This window comes from Rhododendron vialii, chromosome 8a (genome assembly GCF_030253575.1).
Source record: "Rhododendron vialii isolate Sample 1 chromosome 8a, ASM3025357v1".
Lineage (NCBI taxonomy): Eukaryota > Viridiplantae > Streptophyta > Magnoliopsida > Ericales > Ericaceae > Rhododendron > Rhododendron vialii.
In genome coordinates this window covers 10961368-10981109 of record NC_080564.1, presented here as the reverse complement: position 1 = coordinate 10981109, position 19742 = coordinate 10961368, and the positions used below count along the sequence as shown (strand labels likewise).

At 39.0% G+C, this 19742-nt stretch overlaps 1 protein-coding gene across 3 annotated transcripts; it reads left to right on the top strand.

Annotated features, from left to right (window-relative positions):
* The first annotated feature begins 8113 nt into the window (after window positions 1–8113).
* Window positions 8114–19742, top strand: LOC131336578 (phosphoglycerate mutase-like protein 4). Of its 3 annotated transcripts, XM_058372468.1 has the most exons (8): window positions 8120–8288; window positions 8387–8510; window positions 14147–14197; window positions 14279–14389; window positions 14721–14801; window positions 17118–17249; window positions 18677–18752; window positions 19340–19742. In XM_058372468.1, the coding sequence occupies exons 1-8, from the start codon at window positions 8269–8271 to the stop codon at window positions 19558–19560; spliced, it is 816 nt and encodes a 271-aa protein (XP_058228451.1). In that variant the 5' UTR covers window positions 8120–8268; the 3' UTR covers window positions 19561–19742. The 3 variants fall into 3 exon arrangements, with proteins under 3 accessions (XP_058228452.1, XP_058228451.1, XP_058228453.1); XM_058372469.1 differs by lacking the exon at window positions 14721–14801 and having other exon boundaries at window positions 8114–8288; XM_058372470.1 differs by lacking the exons at window positions 14721–14801; window positions 17118–17249.

Genomic DNA, 19742 nt, shown 5'->3' with positions numbered 1-19742 from the left:
TTAATAGTTCTGTGTCGAAAGAGCAGGCTTATGTTTGTCTCAATGTACATACGTAAAAACTTTTTCATGAAACTTACCACTACATTACGGGCACAAAATTCACAGGCATGAGACTTCGCGTGCTGACACGCGCAGCTCACCTAGTAATCTCAAAATAAGTTGATTGGTACTCCTTTTTAACCGTTTGGATTTTTTCATTTTTTGTTGGGATGTAATCTGTTACAATATCCCGTTACCGCGAATCACTCCTGATTACTGTGAATCACGGAGATCATGTAATTATCTTGTAATTGTTATTCTTTCCTAGCTTAGAGATTAGATAGGCTTAATTGTAGGGATTTGGCTTGATTATATGGCCTCAGTCATATATAAATATGTACGTGTATAGGTTGCAATGGTATGAATAATAATTGATTCTTTTCTCTGATTTGAACTTGGTATCAGAGCTAGAAACCCAAAATTATTCTTCTTTGAATCCTTAAACCATGGGTGAGTCAGGTTCTGAAACATCTGGCACCAAATCTACCCCCATCATTATTCAACACGAAGGTTCATCATTCAATGCAGGAATTGTATTGACTGAGACCAACTATGATCTGTGGTTTCAAATGTTGGAGATGCATATTGCTGAGAAGGAGAAACTCTCTTTCATTCGTGGCACATCGCCGCCACCTACGGAGAAAGATGAAGGCTATGAAAAGTGGTACGCAGACAATCAGAAGGTCAAAAGATGGTTGCTGATGTCTATGTCCCCGGAGATCATGAAGCGATACATTCGCTTACCTACGGCACGCGATATTTGGAAAGCTCTGTCTAAAGCCTTTTATGATGGAGCAGATGAATTACAGGTTTTTACTTTGAACCAGAGGGCTTTCTCTGCCAAACAAAATGGCAAATCACTCTCTATATATTATGGAGAACTGACTGAAATCTTCAGTGAGTTGGATCATCGTGATAAAGTGGTCATGGTAAACGAGACAGATGTTGCATCTTATCAAAACTCGCTTCAACGACAAAGGGTGCATATCTTTCTCGCTGGATTAGAAGGTGATTTAGAGCAAGTGCGTGGCGAAATCTTGAGGAAGGATCCTATCCCTGAATTAGAAGAGTGCTATGCCCTAGTTCGCCGTGAAGATGTCCGACGTGGAGTGATGAACGGGCAAGTAGAGAATTTTGAAGCCTCCGCCATGGCAACTCGTAACAAGTCCACTCAAAACTGGTCCTCTCAACACCAGCAGGACCGAACGAAGTCCAGCCATCCTAAGGGTGCTACTGGTGGCGATAAATCTTCCTATAAATGTACTCACTGTGATCAAGTTGGTCACACAAAAAGTCGATGCTATGAACTGGTGGGGTATCCCGAATGGTGGGATCATAATCGTGATTCAAAGAAGAAGAATTCCAAGAAGGTCTCCGCCGCTGCGGTTGTTGAAGCAACAACAGAAAATGAAGGGGCTAGTCAACCCGTGGCTGGACACATCTCGGCATTAGCAGCAACGGCAGGTAATGGTGGTAAGGTTTTAAATATTTCTGACGCTGTTTCTAATAGTACATGGATAATTGATTCTGGTGTTTCGGACCATATGACATTTGATTCTAGACAAGTTTCACATCTGAAAACTTCCTCACAAAGTTCTGTTTCTACTACCAATGGTACCTTGATCCCGATTGTTGGGGAAGAATCCTTGTCCCTCACTGACACTTTGAATTTGGACTCTGTTTTGGTTGTTCCCGCTTTAGATTATAATCTTTTGTCAGTTTCTCAAATAACCACTGCCTTATCTTGTGTCGTTATTTTTTGGCATAAATCTTGTGTGTTTAAGGACATCCAAACAAGGCAGACGATTGGTTGTGGTGTTAGGCAAGGGAAGCTATATTATTTAGACTTGGGGTCAAAGAGTTCAGCCCAGTTGCGTCAAGCTCTGACAATAGGAGATTCTGAGGGGAAGAAGAATAAATCTGAGATATGGCTGTGGCATCGACGCTTGGGGCATGCATCCTTTGGTTATCTGAAAAAGTTGTTCCCTAGTTTATTCGAAAAGCTTGATGTTACTAGTTTTAAGTGTGATATTTGTGAACTCTCTAAGAGTCATCGCACATCTTTTCCATTAAGTTTAAATAAAAGCCCACTCCCTTTTATGATCATACATTCTGATGTTTGGGGTCCATCTAAATTTACTACCTTGGATGGTTCACGTTGGTTTGTTACTTTTATTGATGACTGTACCAGGATGACTTGGGTATGCTTAATGAAATCCAAAAGTGAAGTTAACTTGTTGTTTCAGAAATTTGATAGGATGATCCGTAGTCAGTATAATGCCCAGGTACAAGTCCTCCGGAGTGATAATGGAGGTGCATATGTAAGCTCTGAATTGAAGCGATATTTGGAAGCTCATGGGACCATTCATCAAACTACCTGTCCTGATACACCCCAGCAGAATGGGGTGGCGGAGCGAAAAAATCGTCATTTGTTAGAGTTTGTACGTGCTTCATTAATAGAAGCACATATGCCTCTATCATATTGGGGACATGCACTTACTTCTGCCGCATATTTGATCAACCGAGTTCCTTTCAGCACTATTCATTTCAAGACACCATTTCAGGCTCTCTCTGAAGCGGTCACTGCTCCAGCTGTACCCAACTTACCACCCCATGTTTTTGGTTGTGTAGCATTCGTACATCTTCATAAACATCAGCGAAACAAATTGACACCTCGAGCATTGCGATGTGTCTTTCTAGGGTATGCTGCTCATTAAAAGGGGTACAACTGCTATCACCCTCCAACCAAACGGATGTTTGTGACATTAGATGTTGTTTTTCATGAAGACTCTATGTACTATTCCTCTAGGTCTGAACTTCAAGGGGGGAACCAAGAAGAAGTTCAAAGTATAGACTATGAGTCTCTAGACTATGATCTTCTAATCCCTAAACCTGAGAAGTTAGATACGAATGAGCCTGAACCTGCCGACAGAATTGTAAGCGAACTTGATCATAGTGATGAATATCACAGCGGTGAAGAACATCACAGCGGAATGGAACACCGTAGCGATGAATATCACAACGCTTAGGAAAGTGAGGAACATCATCCAAAGGATATATCTCAGCACGAATCCTTTACACCACAAGCACCACATCAATCGTTTGCTGAGGATGTTCCTGATTTAGGGCATGTACCGTCTAGAAAACAACTCCCATTGCGTCAAACTAGAGGTATTCCTAAGCCCACATATGAACCTGAACTTCCTAGTAAAGTTAAATACCCCATGAGTCATTTTGTGTCTAACCATCGCTTGTCAGAATCGAATAAGTCATTTGTAAATCAATTATCTGCTGTATCTATTCCTAATAGTGTGTAGGAAGCCTTAGCTGACCCAAGGTGGAAAGCCGTTATGAATGAAGAAATGCAGTCTTTGCAGTGGAATGACACTTGGGAACTTGTTGACCGTCCACCGGGGAAGAAACCAGTTGGATGTCGGTGGGTTTATACTGTGAAGCACAAAGTAGATGGCACAATTGAACGCTTTAAGGCAAGGCTGGTGGCAAATGGGTACTCTCAAACCTATGGGATAGATTATACAGAAACATTTGCACCAGTAGCTAAGATCAACACAATTAAAGTCTTGTTGTCCATAGCTGCAAACTTGGATTGGCCATTACAACAATTCGTTGTGAAAAACACCTTCCTACATGGTGAGTTGTCTGAAGAAGTATACATGGATTTATCACCAGGTTGCATGATACAAGAAGTACACTGTCAAAAGGTGTGCAAATTAAAGAAATCTCTGTATGGGTTGAAGCAGTCTCCGAGAGCTTGGTTCGGCAAGCTCACAAAATCCATGAGAGCCTTTGGATACCATCAGAGTAATTCAGATCACACTTTATTCTTTAAGAAACAGGATGGTAAGATTACTGCCCTTATTGTATACGTTGATGACATGGTGGTTACAGGAAATGATCCTGAAGAGAGGGCGGCTCTTCAGAGTTATTTGTCAAGTGAGTTTGAAATGAAGGACGTCAATTGAAATATTTTTTTGGGATTGAAGTGTCTCGATCTGATAAAGGTATTTTTTTGTCTCAAAGAAAATATGCCTTAGATTTGTTACAAGAATTTGGTATGTTAGCATGTCAACCCGCTGATACACCAGTGGAAGAAGGGTTGAAATTGTGTGTCAAGGTTAATTAGGTGCCTGTTGATAAAGGTAGATATCAATGGCTCGTTGGAAGATTGATGTACTTAGCTCATAAAAGGCCAGATCTTGCCTACGCGTTGAGCATTGTGAGTCAGTTCATGCATAATCCGGGCGAACAACATATGAATGCTTTTATGCGCATTTTGAGATATCTGAAGTTTGCTCCTGGCAAGAGCATACTTTTTACTAAAAATGTTGACTGTCAGAACGTAGATGCCTACACTGATGCTGACTGGGCTGGCGCGATTGATGACAGACGATCTACTTCTGGATATTTCACCTTTGTCGGTGGTAATCTTGTTACGTGGAGAAGCAAAAAACAGAACGTTGTTGCTCGTTCAAGCACGGAGGCTGAATTCCGCGGTATGGCACTTGGAATATGTGAAGCGTTGTGGTTGAGACTACTCTTAGTGGATTTGGGCTATCCGCCAAGGCAATCAATACAACTTTATTGTGACAATAAAGCAGTATGTGATATTGCTCATAATCCGGTACAACATGATCGTACCAAGCATGTAGAGGTCGACAGATTCTTCATTAAGGAAAAATTGGACGAGAAAATTGTGGAGTTGCCTCAGATTCGCTCGGAAGATCAGCTGGCTGATATTCTTACCAAAGCAGTGTCAAGTCGAGTGTTCTCAAAATTTTTGGGCAAGTTGGGCATGTGTGACATCTATGTACCAACTTGAGGGGGAGTGTTACGATATCCCATTACCGCGAATCACTCCTGATTACTGTGAATCACGGAGATCATGTAATTATCTTGTAATTGTTATTCTTTCCTAGAATATCTATTCTTTCCTAGCTTAGAGATTAGATAGGCTTAATTGTAGGGATTTGGCTTGATTATAGGGGCCTCAGTCATGTATAAATATGTACGTGTATAGGTTGCAATGGTATGAATAATAATTGATTTTTTTCTCTGATTTGAACTTAATCCTCTCCAAGTACTATCTCAAATAGTTTACATTTTTCTCATGATACAACATATTTGTACCTGCAAAAGTATACTTGTAAAATCCACACGTGGGAGACACCTCTAATAGCTGTCCCGGTCCTGGACATTTACTGGGGATGACCCATTTCCTCTTTGTTTTGGCTTTTGAGAGTTTGAAAGTCAAACTCGACGTGCATATATTATACGTAGTACCAAAATTTTGGATTGGAAGATGGCACAATTCAAGAATTACTTACGGAGAATATGCAAAATCTTTTTTCAAAAAATGATTTTGCACATTATCTGATAATCTCTATAGATTGGACGCGGATCCTCTGCCCTAGTCCCCTGTCCTACTTTCCTGTCCTAGTGCTAGAAAGATGACACCTGTCCACAACACCAAAAACGCAAAGACTAAGCTACACCGAATCCCCCCTTCTCATCCCCTACCTTCGACCAATTGGTTCACACGTCGGAAAATCTTAACGGAGCGACCACCACTCAGATTCACTAATTTCCTAACGTTGATCCACATTTCACCTACCATCGACGTCCACCATTAACGTTCACCTGCTACCATCAACGCCGACCACCGCCAAATTTGATATCAAAATGGTTGAAATCTGCTACAAAATTTGGTTCTGCATAGTCTACCATCAACGCTGACCACCCCTCCATGAATAAGTTCTTTATGGTTCTGCATAGTCTCGCCCGTTCATTCGTGCAATCAATGGTTGAGAATGCTTTTCAATTTTGACCGATAAAAAATAAATTTTACCCGTCAAAATTGATTTTCAATTCAGACCGTCCAAGTCCGCGATTGGGCTCCGTAATTACTTATTTATAGAACACTCCATAAATAAGTTTTTTTGAATTGCCATATGGTTACGAGAATTCATCTCAAAACTTCAGGTGGAAAAGAAGTTTGACTTTGTTATTAATGATAGGTGTTGTTTCAATCAACTTACACGTACTCCAATTAATTATTGGAGGCCAATTCCAGTATCTACTAGTGAAGGCCCCCAATTAAAATCAGAGCAAAGTTTCCGTAGCGGTCTCAAAGGAGTTAATAACGCTTGAGAGATTTTGAACAGATCTTAAGGAAAAGCAAACCTTCGAAGTCGCAATCTTTGACTAGCCACTCCTGGTTTTGATTTTGGTATTCTGCCTGCTTAACATGTGCTTTCAATTCTTTTCCCCAATGCAGTTGTAGTTTGAACATTTTTTTCTTCTTGCAAACCATTTCATATATGTGTGTGTGGCAACAAAAACAAATCCATAAAATGGAAAACTATCGATAACCAGTTTTTTTTTTTAATAATCGGATATCCGGACTAACTTGCTTTGTTGCAAGTAAAACCACATCAAGGATAAACCATTTTGGTATCATTCAATCTTGGTGTCAAATTTGAACTAAATTATGACTATTTCAAATTTTACACATCATCCATGTTGGTTACTGTGCATCAAAAAAGAAGAAGAGGTGGATTCAATTTATTTAGTAGTTCCAATTGGTTATCCCAAAATAAATTTTAAGCCGGTACAAAATGGTTTGTACTGTACTCCCTCCGTCCCTTTTTAAATGTCCTGCTTCGTAACTCCAACTTATTAAAAAGACATTATCATTACACCTTTCACATCAACTTTTTCCTCCACTTTCCCTACTTACCCATCATCATTACACTTTTACTCACTAACTTTTCAAAATAAAATCTACTTTTAGGGACAAAATAGACAATACACCAACTTTTACCCCCCTAACTTTACAAAATGGACACTTATTAAGGGACAGCCCAAAATGGAATACTGGACACAAAAAAAGGGACGGAGGGAGTATTATTTTTCGATCTGTGAAATTCTTTAACAGATAAAAAAATATAAATTCATAAAAATTAATTTTGGCACTATAGCTCTACTATGTGCACAGAACAAACGGGTCATCGGGGCCCACCTCAGGGTCTCCACAAACGATTTAAGTCATTAATTAAATGGTGAAATGGTATTTTGAGTCATCCAGTATAAAATCAGCTCAATTGAATATTTATAAGTGCTCAATCCAAATTCAAATTGTCTTACTTTTTTACAAAATTCCTTCAAAATTCAGGATCCTAAATAAAATTTGAACGATTGTATAAGCATTCAAAAATACCAAACTTGGCTGATTTTTTTTCTGGATGACTTATTATTAAAAAATTATTGAACGGATTGGATTGTTGAGAACTTAGAAGTGGGCCTCACTTGTGCACAGACAATCTGTGCAAGTAGTTTTTCTAAACAACCGGATTATTGACAGATTTTTCAAACAGTGAATCCATTGGTACAGATTTTGTGCATAGATCAGTTGTGGGACCCACTACGGGTCTCTACACAAATGATTCGAGCTGTTCACTACATGTAAAACATTTTTCAAGGGCCCTCGCTAAAATTCAACTCAATTTGGTACCTTAAAATCTAAACAAAAAGTTAGATGATTGAATCGAACACGTATAAGCATTGAATTGAATTGAATTTTAGTAGAAGCCCTTGAAAAATTGTTTTACATTTAGTGAACGGTTCGGATTATTTGTATGAGATCCGTAGTGGGCCCTCAAAATAGATCTGTGCACAAAATATGTACCAATCTGTTGTACGACTACTTATTGTTTTTCAAACATAGATTGTGCACAGAACAATGTGTGGAGTCCACTCTGGGTTCCACACTAATGAGCCGAGCCATTCATTAAATTTAAAATAATTTTTTAAATATTTGTGCGAAAATTTAGCTCAATCCGATATATCTAAGTGCTCGATCTAATCATTTAACTTTTCATTCAAATTTTTAGTACTTTGGAGACCATAGAAAAATTATTTTAAATTTAAAAAAATAATATTAACACTCCCAAAATTAATACAGACATTCCGTCAATTTTAAATTTAATCAACTACCCGAATTATTTGTTTAGGCCATATGCGTTTAAAAAATTTGTGTCAACAGTCTGTCTGCTCTGAACGGTCTAATAAATGCTCTCGGATCCTCACCAGATCTTTTAACACTTTCTCACAGTGCCCAGTTGATGGAGTGAATAATTTTCCTTGGAAATTGCTTGGATTCCTGTCTGTAGCCAGCCTAAGCAAAAGCGGAGCTTGAACTCTTGTTTCTAAATGGAAGAATCCCATTCCAGGTCTGTGCATATAAATGCATTCCTTCTCATATCTATATCTCCCACATTTCACGTAGTAATTAACTTCACTGTGAAACTTCTATATGTATCTGCGCTAGGATTTTGCCTCAATTTGAGCCCAATGGTGAATGCTTGTCACGGTCCGACGATGAATCGGCTTACGCAGAGATTATCGTCATCCGTCATGGAGAAACGGAGTGGAATGCCGCTAAGAGAATGCAGGTCTGTTTCACTTTGATCGTAATGAAATTGCATTGGTTTTGGTTGTTGTATCATCGGCATTTGTTGAGGTCTAACAAGTCGTTTTAAGACCTAACTTTGCTAGTTTTCTATTTGCTTCTGCAATTGATAGCGGAAACCTGCGGGCAGACCTACTTGTTTCAGAATTTGTTTTCCCAACTAGGGCAAATAAGTTTTTGGAACTTTCCAATTACCATAGAAAAGTTCTTACTGAATTTTTATTTAGTGCAGCTAAAAAGTTAGTATAGTTATACTAAAGGAGTATTGTTTGTACATAAGAATGAGAAACTCAGACAGACCTGAAAAATGGGATTGGATGTACATGTTTTTCCTTTGCGAGAAATAAGTCCCAAAAAAGGACTGGACAATCATTTATTCTTTTATTGATTGGCGTGTGTGTCCTTTCATTCATTTTTTAAGCAGTTAGGAGTTCATCGATCTGTGTAATCTTGTTGTGCAGTTGTTGTTTTGAGATTGAGTTGAAGAATCGCACTTGCTTAAACAAGATTAGTGGTGTGGTGAATATTTACAGTTACTTAGCTAATAGCATGCAATATAGATGTTAACCAAATATGTGTGAACTGTTGTTTATTGTTAGTTAAGCTCATTATTACCGACAAACATATTCAGTTTTTGATGGTGATGTTTGTGTGAAATAGGAGTCCTCTCTCCCTCACCGTGGAATTTGCATCGGGGAGGGTGCTCTTGCGAGGTAGCCAGTGAACCAGAAGGAAGAGCCCATCACCACAGTCCAACCAAGGTGCTAACTTCATAGAGGTGTCCTTATGCACAACATCTGGTTCACGGAGACTACTACCACAAGCAAATTCGAACTCGCGACCACGTGGAACGGAGGGGTGTTTCAACATGCACCCTAGCCAGCCAACTCGGCTACCACATCACTTTTGTGGATTAGAGGACACCACAAACCGTCATAACCTAAACCTGGCTACTGTGTAAGGGCATGAGAGAGAGAGAGAGAGAGAGAGAGAGAGAGAGAGAGAGAGAGAGAGAGAGAGAGAGAGAGAGAGAGAGAGAGAGAGAGAGAGAGAGAGAGACTTTAGCATAAAAGTGAGGTGTTGAGGTTCTTTAATATGAAAAGGTGCATAATGTTTTCCTAAGTTATAATCTGGTCTGCCTTATGATATTTCAATTAAACTCTATGAGAAATATAAAGGGTCCACTTAGCTTCCAAAAGAAAGAGAGGGAGTTTATACCCCGTTAGGTCTTTGAGCCTTATCTCGTCGGGTATCTGCTCCGGTGTTTGGTCGCGTTTCCACAGGCACCTAGTAATGTCTTACACCACACCTTTCAACCGTGGATATAGGTAACTTCCGCCTAATGGCTACTGATCGGTCAGATCTTTTACTTCATGCATTAAAGTATCACAGCCCTTCAACAAGTAAAACCACAACCCTAATTCGTTTCCCGCCTTAGGGTGTATTCTCCAGAGTATATAATATGGTGAAGAAGAAATAAAAGCAAATCATAAAGCATCATACAAAGAGAAGCTTAGAAAGCCATATTTACCGTACAAAGAAAGGTAAGTTCTCTCATAGATTCCAAGTCTCATTATTTTTCTTTATAGCTTATTTATAGACATTGGGGCATACCCAAATGTCATTGGTTACGTATTTGGTCACTTTAGTTTTTCTTTTGCTGTTAAGCAAAGGTCGTGATGAAAGATAGTGCTTGAGAACATCATTTTCTTGAGTTTGTGTCTCATTTTGACATATTGCGTATAAATGGTCCTCTTCTTTTGAAAAGCAATCGTAATAATGTGTCTTTGGTTAAAAGGATTTGGGTGGCTGCGTATTTATCAAAGATTCCTTTCACGATTTCCATGTCTTTTTCTTTTGTCTTCTTTGTGGTAGTAGAGAGCACTGGGCAATTCTGGCTATATTGATAAATCCATCCACATTGCTTTTCCAGAATGAAGTGGACTAGCTGATTCTAGATATCTCTGAGGCCCCATGGTCTTCTTTTTAGAATAGTGCTCGTACTTTCCATTGTGATGTGCTTGGTGCATTAACTATTTGGAGATAGTGGTTTATGAGTCACACCTATCTTGGTAAGATGATTTCCTGAAATATGTCCATCTTCTGTTCCCCATTCAGGACAGGTTTGAGTAGAATCTGATGAAGATGTTTGGATGTCCTAGGATGGAGATAAATTCTTGAATTCATTTTATGATGATGGCTAGAAGATTCTTGAGCCCAGAGTCGCATGTCCATGGGTAGATTAGGATAGCGACATATCAGTCTGAAGTTTGTTCAGTAGGTTGCAAAGGGTAGGTACGATACGGATCTCAAGAAAGCTTGACCTTCGGTCAGCTGATCTGCCTCCCTCTCTAAAGCTGGTTTGAAGTGTAAACCCTTTGAGGGTGGTTTAGGCCTTTAGATGATCCCTTAAACTCAAGCCTCCATTCCACATTCCTCATTGGGTCCCAGGCAACTTGGGCCTTGCGTCAACCCAAGTGTAAACCAATGACCTCAGGGGTGGGTCATCCCTCGTCCTAACCCTAGGGTCGTTTCTTGGCCAAGGTGACAGTTGCCCCTAGAATCACTTCGTCTCTTTCAGTCCTTGAGATTCAGTGCCATACTTGCACCATTCACAATTTAGGATTTCTCCACTCGCTATAACTCATTTGATTGGCTTGTTACACTAGTAATGTTCTGGTAATACATTTTGTTTGGTCATAGATATTCCTGCTCCAATATCTAAGAAGGCATGATAACTTCGTTCCAGATATTCGGGATATTTGAAGACTACGTTTATGTAGAGGCTATATAGTGATGTTCTTATAGTAAATATCCACCTTCCCATAGATTGCCAATAAAATAAGAAGAGCATGGGGCCTCAGAAATATCTACAATCAGCTAATCCACTTCATTCTGGAAGGAAAAACAAGGAGTGTGGATCTATCAATATAGCTAGAATTGCCTAGTGCTCTCCAATACCACAAAAAAGACAAAAGAAAATGATATACTTGATGACTATGCAGCCACCCAAACCTCTTAACCAGAGACACATGCCTCATTATTGCAATTCCTTTTCAAAAGAAAAGGACCATGTATGTGCACTATGTTAGAAGGAGGCACAGACTCAAGATAATGATGTCCTCTAGCTCACTTTTTAATTGCTACCTTTGTTTAACAACAAAGGGAAAACTGAAGTGACCAAATGCGTAAGCAATGGCGTTCAGAGTATGCGCCAAGTCCAACGTCTATAAATAAGCTATGAAGAACAATGAGACTCAGAATGTATGAGACTTTCATTTTAGATCAATTTAGGTACTGTTAGAGTATCCCAACAGCCTCACTGTTTCATCCAAACGGAGGTTTTGCCAAGCCGATTCCCCAAAACTGGAACCCAGCAGCCTCGACAACTCCTTCGCCAATTTCTCCATATGCTACACTGGCTCGCCTCTTCCAGCGAGTTACTGCCCACCCCCCCCCCCCCCCCCCCCAAAGTTGATCACCATACGAACTCTGGGAAAGTCGTCAGAGGAAGCGAGGGCGCACTACGAGGCGCTGGTACAGAAAGTGTTCAAGATCGACTCAGCCCAAGTCTGGCTGCCGAGTTACTCCGACAAGTCGTTGCTCGAGTGAGAGACTTGAGTTGAGTCAGATCTCATTTGGTTTGGCGGCAAAGAATAAACATAGTGAGGGCAGGAGGAAGAAAGGCACTCCCTGGACAGAAGGGCAAGGGTACATACATACAAATGTATGTATATGAACATTTTTTAATTAAATCAAAATAGGTGAAAATAATTGTTGGGTATCCATTTTGGTTAGGCTGTTGGGGTGGAGATGTATTTTGTGGCTAGCTAAAATAGAATTTGTCATTTTGGATAGGAATTTTGGTTAGGCACTGATGGAGATGCTCTAATATGTCCTTCTAAGCTTCTCTTTGTATAATGTGAGTACTGAAGTCTTCTGGTCTTTCAGTATGACACTGAAATGAAATAAACAATGTGTAATGCTTCATACTTCCCTTTTATTTCTTCTTGACCATTTTAGATACTCTTGAGAATAAGTAGGAAACAAATTAGCATTGTGGTTTTACTCGTTGATAAAAGATTCGTCGTTTAGTAGCCATTTTCCTTTGATAAAACCATCCCTCTGACGGATAATCTTGACAAATAAGAGAAGAAATGAGAATTATAGCCGAATGTATTCCTATGAATGGGTGTGTGTGTGTGTGTGTGTGAGAGAGAGAGAGAGAGAGAGAGAGAGAGAGAGAGAGAGAGAGAGTGTTCCTTATTCTGTTTTGAGAGAGAGAGAGAGAGAGAGTGTTCCTTATTCTGTTTTATTCATTCTCTACTCTATCTCAGTTAACAAGAGGAAGAGTACTATAGAGTATATACCACCAAGAGGGTCCAATACCATTATCCGTTTCCATCTTGTACCTATGTCATTCTTTCTTTTCTTTTCTCTACTTTACAGGATGGTAGTTGGAGGTTGAGTTTCCTCGACAGGGCACTTGTTGTGTCGACATATGGCTTCTCTCTTATGTTCGACAAATACAATGATCTTTTTTTTTTCTTCCGGAAAATACAATGATCTTCTTTGCTAGGGCAATGAGATGCATACACTTTTAGGACATTAGGCTGTATTTGATCCCCATAAATTGATGATGCTATGAGGGGTCGATGGTTCCCAGAAATGCTAATACCCTAGCAACTTGTCACTTGTGAATTGGTACGGATGTACAAAAACAGGGTACCTCTCCATTCCAAAATGGTTGAATTCAGCTTTTTCAAGTGTTCTCTAACTTTTGCCCTATTTATTCCACTAACTTTGCCTTAGGAATAAAGAAGTTTATTTGTCATGGACAACTATTCAAAGAAAGCAGATCCTTTGGAATGCATACGTGAAAAAAGTAGTCATCCTGTGCCTAGAAACTTGTTATGGAGATTTGCAAAACAAAACACTAATAAATACACTCTATTTACAGAATGTTTTGGTGCTAAATATGTCAATAACTCGTTAGTTAGAGTAGGTGAGAATGCTAAATTTCGAAAAATAGGAATAGATGGCCTGCCCACACCTCTAGTTAAGTCGTAGCCAGCAGCTGGAAAGATAGTGAATGATATTCTCAACTTAGTCTCTATAGCCAGCTCGTCGTAATTGTATCAGCTTCTCTAACCCAGGTAAATAAGAAACAAGACAAATGTAGAGGTTAGACAAGAATGCCACACCTATTCCTCCCCAAGACAGCTTGGAGGTTCCTATCTATCCATTATGGAGGTTTCAACACACAACATGCTTATGCAGCCCTTTGATTGAGTTCTATTTGTACAAAACATACTTGAGCTGGGGTGACTAAGGACTAGAGTCCCATCTTGTGTCACTTCTTAAGACCCTTAGTTAGATACCTATTCCTTCCTGGAGCCAATACACATCTTCTGGCTAAGCTAGCCCTAAACCTAGCCTCTTAAAAATAAATAAATAAATAAAAGAAATGCTTCTGTACCATTTTATCTGTGATTCTGTATTATTAGCATATCGTCTTTCTTCCTTTTATAACTTCAATATGCCTGCTAGTTCTGCACTTTTTCACTGTCTGGTCGTATTTATTTCTATTTTGGTTTCGATTTGGTACTTTATTCCCAGGGCCATTTGGATATTGAGCTAAATGATGTGGGGAGAAAACAAGCAGCTGCAGTAAGTTTTAATTCAGAGGACATAGTTTTGTGCCTTCATTATTTAGTTTACTTGACAAATTACCATCATATTTTTCTCAAGGTAGCTCATAGACTATCCAAGGGGCCTAAGATCGCTGTTGTCTACTCATCTGACTTGAAGAGAGCACTTGATACTGCAGAGACAATAGCAAGCAGCTGTGGTGGTCTGCAGGTATGAATATGAAGCAACATTTCAATTTGGTACTCTTAGTAGGTATAAGAGGACAATATTTGGGCATCATTTTGATTAATGAATTCTTTAGGTAATAATTTCCACATAAACCTTGGTTTATAGATGTTGAAGCAAAGGGTAAAGGAATGCTTTACTTTGAATATAACTCATTATTTTTATAACGGAAAAATCAATCTCCTCTTTTTAGAAAGATATGCCCAATTTTGCAGCAATTTGTGATGGCAGAAGTATCATGAAGGATGTGACTAATAAATGCCAGACTACCTTGGATCTCAGGCTGAAATGGTTTTCTGTCTTCTGACATTTAAAGGAAGCTATGGTGCTTCTGAGAAGATGTGAGTTTCTTTCAAATTGGGGCTTCCTAGAAGATGAGAGAGAGACAAATGATGAGGTATTCTTTGGTGAAGGAATTTTGTCTTATGATGTTCTTGAGAATTGAGATGCTTCCATTTGGGATCTAGTACTGAATCCCACTATCATTGTGGTTGAGTGAGTTTATGGATTCCAATGGCAATGATTATGTGCTGTTGTGTAGCCCATTGCTATTTGGACAAGGGAAGTTGGGCAAAGAACAAGACACCTTTTTGGAGCCTAATGTCATTTGTGGCCAATTTCTGCTGTTAGCAGAAGGTTAATAAACCAGACTGCCATTTTGTAACTAAAACATGACATCAAAGTGGAAAGGGACTAGAAGAAGAGCAGCAGCTAGGAGGCCCATGACTTCAGGCTAACTGAAACCAAGACGAACATTGAGAACAGAATCTGTGATAAAGAAACCACTAACCAGTATGCATCTTGGTATACCAGTTACAAGCAAGGGATTCCAATTGAGAAGCCAAGTTTTGAATTGCAATATTATCCTGATTGATTGTTCCTTTCGATGACCCAAATTGAATGGCTATATGGTGGAAGAAGCTAGATTCAGCAGGAGGGGGAATTTTATGTTTGATGGTCATAACTGTTGTAATTGTCAAGTTTTGATGGGACTACTGGGATGGATACAGTGCTGACAACTACCTCAGGAATAAAATCATCAGAGCTCAATGCAGAGTTGTTTGTTTGATCTCCATCCACTATTCCCAAGACAACACAACAAATGCTGAAATGATAGTATGAACTAGTGACATTTCTCCATAAACCTAAAACAGTTGAATTGATAGGAAGGGGGACTGTCCCAACAGTATATAAGTATTGATGAACTTTGGCCTTCAGCCTTAGAATGGGTTTTATATGTCATACAGGGGACTATGTTTCTCAACATTGTTTAGTGATTGTATTTCTTAGATTATATCAAAACCCACAATTAATTATTTTGATTAGTGCAAAACCTGCACTTTTTAGGCTTTCAATTGGAAGTAGAAGCTAGGCCTTAAATGGCAAGGTAGGGTTGCAAACAAGCCAAGCCAAGTCGAGCTTAGGAATGTTCAGGCTCGGCTTGCCATATTTAGGGACTGCTTGAGCTTGAATCGAGCTGCAAAAATTGGGCTTGAGCTCGACTTGAAAGTTAATCAAACCGCTTGAGCTCGGCTCACTCTAGCTCGGGAAACATTAGCCAGCTTCACCTGGATGTGGCATGTGATGGGTGCACAAGTGGGCTCTTGGCCAATGGTTTCTTCGTTGGTGTTCTCTCCATTGGGACAAAAAAAAAAAAAACCTTTTGTCCCACATCGGAAATGGAAGAGATCAGGAGGCATACAAATCTCTATAAATGATCTTCTTGGCTAATGGTTTCTTGCTGGCAATCGATTCAAAGGCTTAATGTGTATAATTTTGAACGCCTATATTCCCAATGTTAGAAGTTATAAACTAATAATTTGATTTTATAAATAAAATTGGCTCACGAGCTGACTTGAGCCGGGCCTTGTCTTACTCTTGCTCAGCTCATTTCTCAAAAGAGCTGGGAAACTTGGCTCGAGCTTGTTCATTTAAGTGCTGAGTCAAGCTTGAAAGAGCTCATATCGAGTTGAGTCTCTAGCGGCCCTACGGCAAGGACGGGCCTTGGCCTAGCTATAAGGTTCCTTCATTGCAAATCTTTTGATTTGTCTGCTTTGTTCTTTGAAGCATTCTTCAAACTTCTTCCATGATATGGGAAATTGAATACCAGGAAAGGGTGATTGAATCTAATGCCTTTCATCAAACTTCTCCAGTATAATGCTTCGTGGTCATTGTATTAACTATTATGTTGGCTGTGACATTTGCTTCTCTCAGTAACCATTGGTTGATATTAATGTGCCGATGATTTGTTTTCAAGAGGCTCTGATCTTGACAAGTTTTTTCGGAAGTTTGTTTTGTATAGCGTTGCTTTGAATAATTAGAATGTTGAAGTAATTTATTGGCACTAATAGATCAAACTGTAGGAGATAACAGTTGCAGGTTAAGACGTCAATGGTATTTAGAAATTGAAATGTACATGTCTCCTAAGTAGTATAGTAGCTAATGTGTTCTCGGTAGTCTGCTGTAGTCTTCATTTTATTTTATTTTTTAATTACCAGCTGTAATTTTCATCAAAAGAAGAAACATTCCGAGTTAATAGTGTGTCTTGAAGAGATGCAACAAACTAGTTTGTGGCAAGGATTGGCATTTTTGAGTTATTGATGAAGCCATGTTGCCCTTGTAATTTAGGAAACTAGAAATCTATCTTCAGATTTTATTGTGTTTGGTTTATCATCTGAGATTCTGACACCATTATTTAGCCTTTCAATTTCAGGTTATTAAAGATCTAGACCTACGAGAAAGACATTTGGGAGATCTTCAGGGTCTTGTATACCATGAAGCATCCAAAATATGTCCCAAGGCTTATGGGGCTTTATCATCGCATAGAACAAATCAACAAATCCCAGTGAGCTCTCATTTCTTGATTAATTTGAGAAACTAGTAGAAGTTAATTGCACATTTGTTTTTCAAACTGAAATAAATTAAGAGGATATGTTTGCCAACTCAGAAAATCTCACCAGTTCTGCTTGGAGCCAACTTTTTCTGGCTAAATAGAAACAAAATTTAATTTTATTCATTGGATATTGTTGGAGGGACATTAACCCAAAATTCTTTTTAGTGACCACTATAATTTTCCTAATCAGCTACTATGGTCTGGCTGGTGACTTAGGTTCTTAATACTGTACTGAACATGGTACCGTTTTGGTTACTGGTACGGTACAAGTTTTGGATTCCTCGTTATGATTCTTTTATTAAAAGTAGTGTACATATATACTTGAAAACTTAAACCTTCATTTTGTACAGATATAATATATTTACAAAACGTTATTTAGTAAAAGAAAAAAATACTTGCAAAGAAACATGACAGGAAAAAAGAAAAAAAAACTCAACTTGTTATACGTTTGCCAAAATAGGTGTGTTGTGTTGTACTGTAATGTAATCTCTAAAAGGTTATTGCACTGTCCCGATGTGACTTTCCCTCTTCCATTATCACCCGCCCAAAAAACTCAACTTATTAAGACATCTTATGAAGACAAAAGGGCCATTGCTCATTGTCATCTTAATTATTCAGGTTAGATCGATGGTGGTAATCAAAAAACGTCTTGACTTTCATTTGAAAATTGCAAAGAGACCAGATCCATAAGAGAATCTGGCTTTGATCGTCTTCTTGGTTCTATTTTTGTTTGATTTCTTCTATTTTTTCACTGTCTGGTACATCTCGCGCTGTACTCGCTGGTACCATCGGTACGGTACACACCAAGAAACCAACCGGAACAAAATCAGACCTTTGTTGTACCAGTTTTCCTCTAAACGGTACGTACTGGCTGATACAGTGCAGGACTCATAACCTTGCTGGTGATACTTGAAGTTGATTCCATAAAGCCCGGGCTAAAGCGTTATGGTTTGTAGTTACGTAGTTACGGAAGAATATTTACGCAATACGTGTTGCAGTTGAGAATATGATGGAAATCAATTAGCAATTGCTAATATGAATTGACCTATCAGCTTTGTTGTAGTTGAAGCAATCTATTTTCTCGTTAATGGAAATTGTGCTATTTATGGGTCATTACTCATTATCTACTATCTTGTTCACTTGATGATCCGTTAAAGACACGATCTCTATATAGTCTATATATTTTGAACATGTGCTCCTAATGCAATGCAAGAGGGATATGCAGCCTTTTCATTTTATTCGATGACGAAGTTGAAATAGAGTTAGACATAAAGATGGTTTTGTAGACTCAATGCAATGTTGCCTTGGGTTGAAGCCTACTTTCTGGACTTTCCAAATTCCGATCAATCAACATGTAGCTTATTTTTCTACATTTGCAGGGTGGTGGAGAAAGTCTTGATCAACTTTATGACCGCTGCACATCTGCCCTAGAGAGGATTGGTAGCAAACATATAGGTACTTGTAGGCTAATGTTTCCTTGTAACTTCTCCATTTGGGGAAGGAACTATTTTGTTGATAACAAGCCTGTGGAGTTTGGTCATATATCTGTTGATGCTAGTTCAATCTTATCGTTGGCAAGTTTATCTTTTTAACCATATACACGAACTCTTCCAAATATATGACGTGCCTGCATAAGATACTCAGATAACAGCAGAGGATCCATGTCGGACATTTCAATTGGACGTTCACCTATCTAGCATACTAGTATTGTTTAGTTTGAATTTACCATGTAATCTGCATAGAACTCTTATATTGTGCAAAACATGCTCCAAGACACCTTGTAAACACCAGTAACCTAGACGTAAAGGAAATCTACTAAATGATGCTATTAATATTGGGGCCTATCTCTGTGTCCTTTGTATAGATATTAAGTGCATTCGACACTTGTACCCGTACTCGCGCCTGACACTAATACCCAAGAGTTCATATAACACAGCTTTCAAGTATTTGATACTTGTAGTCACATGAAAGATAATGCTTTTAAATACGGAATGTCTCACCAATGCTGCATTTTCCTGTGGGGTGCCAAATATCCATTGCAGGGGAGCGAGTAGTTGTGGTCACTCATGGTGGTGTTATCAAATCGCTTTTCGAGCGGGCTTCTCCTAGTGGGCAGGCTGGAAGGGTACTTAACACGTCTGTCAACATTTTCCACTTGTCTGAAGGGGATATTTGGACTATAAAGTTGTGGGGTGATGTTAGTCATCTTAACCAAACTGAATACCTGACTTCCGCTTTCGGTGGGGACGGAACTTCTGGTTAGTTGATGCATGTGCTCTTCATCTTCTGTTGTTTAGAGCAACGCCGAGCTTGAATTCTTAGAAAATAAAGAAATAATTTTACAATTGCCACTGAGGTTAAGTTTTTCAACAAATATGGCCTTGCAATACATATATTGTGTTCTTATTGAGGAAGACAATTATTTGTTCTGAGTGCATTTTTCAT